We start from the raw sequence: 6,611 nt of genomic DNA, 5'->3' as shown, positions 1-6,611 counted from the left end.
GACAGTTTACTCTAAAATTATAATATTCCTTATCACTACATTGATTTAAAAACAATAACATAAAAGAATATTGAAAAAATTATTTTGACGAAGCAAAGTCTATTACAATTAAGAGCTTAAGTAATTTCTTTTCAAAGGAAAAAATATCATAAATCAAGTTTTACTTATTTCCGTCTCATGAATAAATGTTTTATGATTTCTTTTGAATGAGGTTGCATTTTCATTCGTATTAATTAGTATGCTGCTATTTCTTCAGATCCATGTGCAAATACTAATTGTCAACATGGCGGAACATGCGTACCCGGAGACAGGGGTAATTCATGTTTATGCAAATACCCATACAAAGGAAAGTTTTGTGAAATAGGTAAATATATTTAAACCTCCTGTTGAATAAATTGTTTAAATTTTAACGGAATATTAAAATCTAACCACTATCCGTTAATTTGTTGAAAATACATTTTTGTAAATAAAAAAAAACTCTTTGACCTAAAAAAGGTAAAATTGCATCTTAAGAACGAAAATTCCAATTAAATTAAAATCTTATAATTTAACTATCAAGAAACAATACAAAGGAGCAGATTGATGTATAAATTTAAAAATATATTTAATTTTTTTTAATGTATTCATATGATGAATTAAATATTTATATGTTAAAATTCAAAAAAGAAGAAATAATTATTTTTCTTCGCAATCCAAAAAATAGTAAAACTCTTGAATTCTTTTTTACGCATATTACATTTTAATTAAATGAAACATTTTTTTCATATTTTAAATCTTAAATGCCTTAATCCTTTTAACTAAATATAGTATTTAAACTAAATATAGTATGCGGGATGGAAAAAAATTGTTTTACTGTTGAATTCATAATTTACAAAACGCAAATCTATAAGTTATTTACGACATTAAATTTAAATAATATATATTTCTTCTCATGAAATAAATTTGTAAAAATTATTATGACAAAAAATTTTACCAATAACAATATGAAAAAGTGACATTTAAAAATAGCAAAATGCTATTTTTAATTTTAATTAAAAGATGTAATATTAAGGGAAGGGGAGGAGAATATTTCTTTTTGTTCCCTCCATTGATGCTATACCATAGTCAGTAGTAACAAGCTTCAACAATTTGGACGGATTTAAACAAACTAGGTAAAAATGCATTTATTTAAATATTTAGGAAATTAATTACAGTTATTGTATTCTATTTTATAAACAGCGTTGAACAGCAAACCCATTTTTGCGTTTAAGACTACTAATATTCCTCTCCGTTTCTTTGTACTTTTGAATTAAATCAAGAAGAAAATTGTACACCTGGATCAAGTATTGGTAGAAACCTGCTTTCTTGAAGGATTTTTTGATAGAACTAACCAGCCTTTGCGTTAATTGGATAAGAAAAAGACGAAAACCTGCCACGGTTAGCCTGAGGGTAAGGAGATACTATCCCATGATCCGTCTACCACTTTGGATATTTCACGTCAGCGTTTATTGTTGGTGCGATCCGGGTGCGGAATTCGTATCCACCCGTGATAGCTGGGATTCGTATCTCTTTCACCTCAGGGCCTATCCCATGAGCCACCATGGCTCATACTTACAATCATTGTTGCTTTTCATGATAAAATTTTTTGTTTTGGGAATGTAAAGACAGGAACTATATATATAAATCTTTCAAAGCGTATCTTACGTTATCGCGTTTTTAATTTTCAGAACAGAGGAGAGGGTATTCAATCTTAAATTGTTTGATTAAATGAGTTTGTACACACAATTGATACACCAGTTACATGATGTCTATTAATAAAAGAGCACTCTCATAATAAGAAGATGAAGATGTTTTGTGGCCTTTACTTTTAGCATACGGTGTTGTAAAAAAAATTAGGAGTTTGTTTGAAGAAAAACATACGAAAATTTCGAGGAAAAAATATTTCCGTGAGGAAAATTTTTGAGAAAGTTCAGAAAAAAATAGAGATTATTATCGTCACTTTCGTTACAAACGCTCGTACTTTTGCCCCAAAAAAGTAACGAACAAACAGGCAAAAATACAAATTTAAGAATGTAACAAAGTACAAGAAAAAGTACGTATTTTTTACTTCTACTTTAGTTACAAGTAATGAAAATAAAAGTAGTGGAAAAGTACTGCGGAACCAACAGCTTAACCGTGCATTTTACATTGCATGTTTTGCAATATGTTGTACCATTGGACTAAATTGCAATTGTATTTCAATTCCAATACCTAATTGCTAATACCTAATTCCTCCTAAATTGCAATTCCAATACCTTGAGAAGACGAGGGGGTGGGGAATTCCCAGTAGGAAATGAAACTATATAAGGAATAGGTGAAGAAGGAACTATATGTAATTTGCCTTCACCCTCTAACTCCGTTACTATACAGAAATTACTTTATTTCTTTTTTAAATTGTCATGTTTATGTTCATTACACAAAACATAAATTAAGCATTAGGCATTTTCTTAAATACATTATACTCATTTTAGTTAAATTAAAAAGTTAACTGCTTTTGCGTAATACACTGCCATCTGCTTTAAATTTTAAGAATTTTTATAATTTACGTTACTGAAAACAATAAAGAGAGACAGTTTACTCTAAAATTATAATATTCCTTATCACTACATTGATTTAAAAACAATAACATAAAAGAATATTGAAAAACTTATTTTGACGAAGCAAAGTCTATTACAATTAAGAGCTTAAGTAATTTCTTTTCAGTGGAAAAAAAATCATAAATCCAGTTTTACTTATTTCCGTCTCATGAATAAATGTTTTATGATTTCTTTGGAATGAGGTTGAATTTTAATTGGTATTGAGTAGTAACTTGATCCATGCGCAAATACTACTTGTCAACATGGCGGAACACGTGTGCCCTTAAGCAATGGTTGTAAATGCTTATGCAAGAACCCATATAAAGGAAAGTTTTGTGAAATAGGTAAATATATATGAACCTCCTGTTAAATAAATTGTTATAATTTTAAAGGAATATTAAAATCCAACCACTATCCGTTAATTTGTAGGAAAAAAAATTTTTCAAATTAAAAAAAATAAAAACTTTGACCTAAGAACGGTAAAATTGCATCTTAAGAAAGAAAATTCAAATTAAATTAAAATCTTATAATTTATCCATCAAGAAACAATAGAAGGGAACAGTTTGATGTATAAATTTAAAAATATATTTAATTTTTTTTTAATTTATTCAAATGATGAATTAAATGTTTATTTGCTAAAATTTAAAAAAGAAGAAGTAATCATTTTTGTTCACAAGCAAAAAAAGATTAAAACTCTAGAATTCTTTGTTACGCATATTACATTTTAATTAAATGAAACATAAATTTTTTATTTTAAATCTTAAATGCCTTATTCCTTTTAATTAAATATAGTTTTTAAATTAAATATTGTATGCGGGATGGAAAAAAAATGTTTTACTGTTGAATTAATAATTTACAAAACGCAAAAGTTTTTAATGACATTAAATTTAAATAACACATTTTTTGTCACGAAATAAATTTGTAAAAGTTATTGACAAAAAGTTTTACCAATGACAATTTGAAAAACTGACATTTAAAAATAACAAAAAGCAATTTTTAATTTGCATACGGTTAGCATGCGGTGTTTTAAGAAAAATTAGGGATTTGTTTGAAGAAAAACATTCCAAAATTTCGAGAAAAAAATATTTCCCTGAGGAAAATTTTTAAGAAAATTCAGAGAAAAATAGAGATTATTTTCGTCACTTTCGTTACAAACGTTTGTAAATTTGCGTAGTTTACTCTAAAATTATAATATTCCCTATTACTACATTGATTTACAAACAATAACACTAAAGAATACTGAAAAAATTATTTTGACGAGGCAAAGTCTATTATAATTAAGAGCTTATGTAATTTCTTTTCAAAGGAAAAAAACCATAAATCAAGTTTTAATTATTTCCGTCTCATGAATAAATGTTTTATGATTTCTTTGGAATGAGGTTGAATTTTTATTGGTATTAAGTGGTAAGTTGTTATTTCTTCTGATCCATGTGCATATATTACTTGTCAAAATGGTGGAACATGTGTACCCGAAGACAGTGGTCCTTCATGTTCATGCAAGAACCCATATAAAGGAAAGTTTTGAGAAATAGGTAAATATATATGAACCTCTTATTAAATAAATTGTTATAATTTTAACGGAATATTAAACTTCAACCACTATCCGTTAATTTGAAGAAGAAAAATTTTTTTAAAATTCAAAAAACACTTTGACCTAAAAACGGTAAAACTGTATCTTAAGATAGAAAATTCCTATTAAAATAAAAATCTTAAAATTTACCTGTCTAGAAACAATACAAATACGCAGTTTGGTGTAAAAATTCAAAAGAATATTTAATTTGTATTTTTTAATTTATTCATATAATGAATTAAATGCTTATATGTAAAAATTCAAAAAAGAAGAAATATTTTTTTTGTTCACAATTCAAGAAATATTATAACTCTAGAATTCTTTTTTTACGCATATTACATTTTAATTAAATGAAACATAATTTTTATATTTTAATTCTTAAATGTTAATCCTTTTAACTAAATATAGTATATGGGATGGAAACATATTGTTTTACTGTTGAATTAATATTTTACAAAACGCAAATCTATAGCTTTTTCATGACATTAAATTTAAGTAATATATTTTTTGTCATGAAATAAATTTGTAAAAATTCTTATCACAAAAACTTTTATTAATGACCTTTTAAAAAAGTGACATTCAAAAATAACAAAATACAATTTTTAATTTAAATTACAAGATTTAATACTAAGGGAGGGAGAGGTGAATATTTCTTTTTGTTCCCTTTTAAAGCACATCCTTAGTCTGTTTTTGATATTCAGAACAGAGGGGACATTTCAGAACATTGATTTCAGAACATCCAGAGCTTTATATATGACCGTAAGACGCATTATTTTCAGTGGTCCAATCAAATCCAAATGCTTTTGCAACGTCACAAATTTGTTTCTTTTTCTTAAGTCCTATACCGCAATGGTAGCTTTCGACGCCGAATAAGACCGGTGGAAACCGTATTGTGTGATATACGAGTAACATTTTCATAGCGTATAATAAAATATTAAAAAGGAGTAGCCTCTTTGAAAAAAAAACGAGAATATTTTAAGTGAATACAATGCTATAACTATAATTGATTTTGAAATTTTACTTTACTTAAAAAACAACCTCATTTCCAGTCTTAGAATGGCAGTGTTGTTAAACTCTGGTTATAAAATCTTAGAATCTTTGGACAATATTAAAATTATTACTAATATTTTGAATTGAATTCTTTCTTCTTCGTTATTGAAATGAAGGACTTGGGCAATATAGTGAAAAGCTACATTATCAAATTGTCCAATGTAACTTTTTTTAAACATAAACATAAAACACAAAACATCATGATTTTGAAGTTAGAATGTAAAATATTTCTGTTTCTCTTGCTTACTTGTAATAGAAATTCCAAAACATTTTAATGTACTGATCTGAAATCAATACTGAGGAGCAGGTCAACGTAAATTTTATAAAAAAAAATATGCCTTTCTTTTAAAAAAATTTGATTTTTCTTATTTATTTTCACAAAGTTACCCAAGTAATTACCTATAGAAGGTTGAAAAATTACTTAAGCTAAAAAAAGGTATAATACAATAAAGAGTTATCATAATTGTTTTCTTTCGAAAAAGATAAATAAATATGTAAACAAATATAATAAGATTTTAATAATTATAATAAGATTGTAAATACTGCATAAGATTTTGCATTTAAAATTCGTTTAAGCATTTTTAAAAATGATTTTAAGATTAATTATATTTTTTTTTAAATTTCTGACTGAAAAGATGTTGTTTTGTAACTAGTGTTACAAATAATCTGTTTTCTTTATACGTATAAAATTATAATGTTTTGGATTGTAATCAAATTAACACTAATTCTCTATTTATTTCAGATGGTAAGTCCTGAATATTTCATCAACTAGAAAAATCTTCAAAGAGAAATTCAACATTATACTGCCTGTTAAATGAAATAAAATGTCTGATTTGTTGGAAAACATTTTGTTCTGTTTTAAAATATAAATAAAATAAGAAATAATTCGATTGCAAAATTATTTGATTTATTTAAGTATTTTTTGCACTTGCCTAAATCTAAATCTGTAGTTTCTACTCGTAACTCCATGATGGTCTATTCCAGTTAGTGTTCGGTAACAATCTATAAGCATATATAGATTTCATTTTCTTTTACAACGATTTTAGTTATTACGAATTTGTATTATCTTATTTTGTTTGCAATACGCGTTCTTTTGATAACTCGTAAGCAAACAGACATCTTTGGAATTAATTATTTACTATTATATTTAATGCATAAAAATGGACACTTTCTATATGTGTTCAAATTAGAGCTTAAGCATAACTTAGTAAGCGAAAAAAAAGTGCATAAATAAATAAATAAATATACCGATCACTCTAAATAACTGTTGATCAAATGATCGGATCTTCATATTCAGGGACATAATCTTAACGGCTCGAGAGGGTGTCCTCAAATATGCTGATGAATATGAGCAGACGATAAAAATATGAAATCACATGCAAAAAAGTAAATTCATT

The 6,611-nt window shown here is 26.1% G+C and overlaps 1 protein-coding gene across 1 annotated transcript in view; it reads left to right on the top strand.

Annotated features, from left to right (window-relative positions):
• LOC107451581 (delta-like protein C) overlaps positions 1–6,112 on the top strand; it is a gene marked incomplete at its 5' end in the record, with an annotated part of 14,033 nt that extends 7,921 nt beyond the window's left edge. Inside the window, 2 exon segments of the mRNA XM_016067733.4 lie at positions 257–364; positions 5,957–6,112. Coding sequence (XP_015923219.2) covers positions 257–364; positions 5,957–5,970 — 122 coding nt within the window. The 3' untranslated portion in view covers positions 5,971–6,112.
• Positions 6,113–6,611: the final 499 nt, after the last annotated feature.

The sequence above is a fragment of the Parasteatoda tepidariorum genome, chromosome 7 (assembly GCF_043381705.1).
Source record: "Parasteatoda tepidariorum isolate YZ-2023 chromosome 7, CAS_Ptep_4.0, whole genome shotgun sequence".
NCBI classification, from domain to species: Eukaryota; Metazoa; Arthropoda; class Arachnida; order Araneae; family Theridiidae; genus Parasteatoda; species Parasteatoda tepidariorum.
The sequence above is the reverse complement of the archived record's forward strand: the minus strand, read 5'-3'. Positions and strand labels throughout refer to the sequence as shown.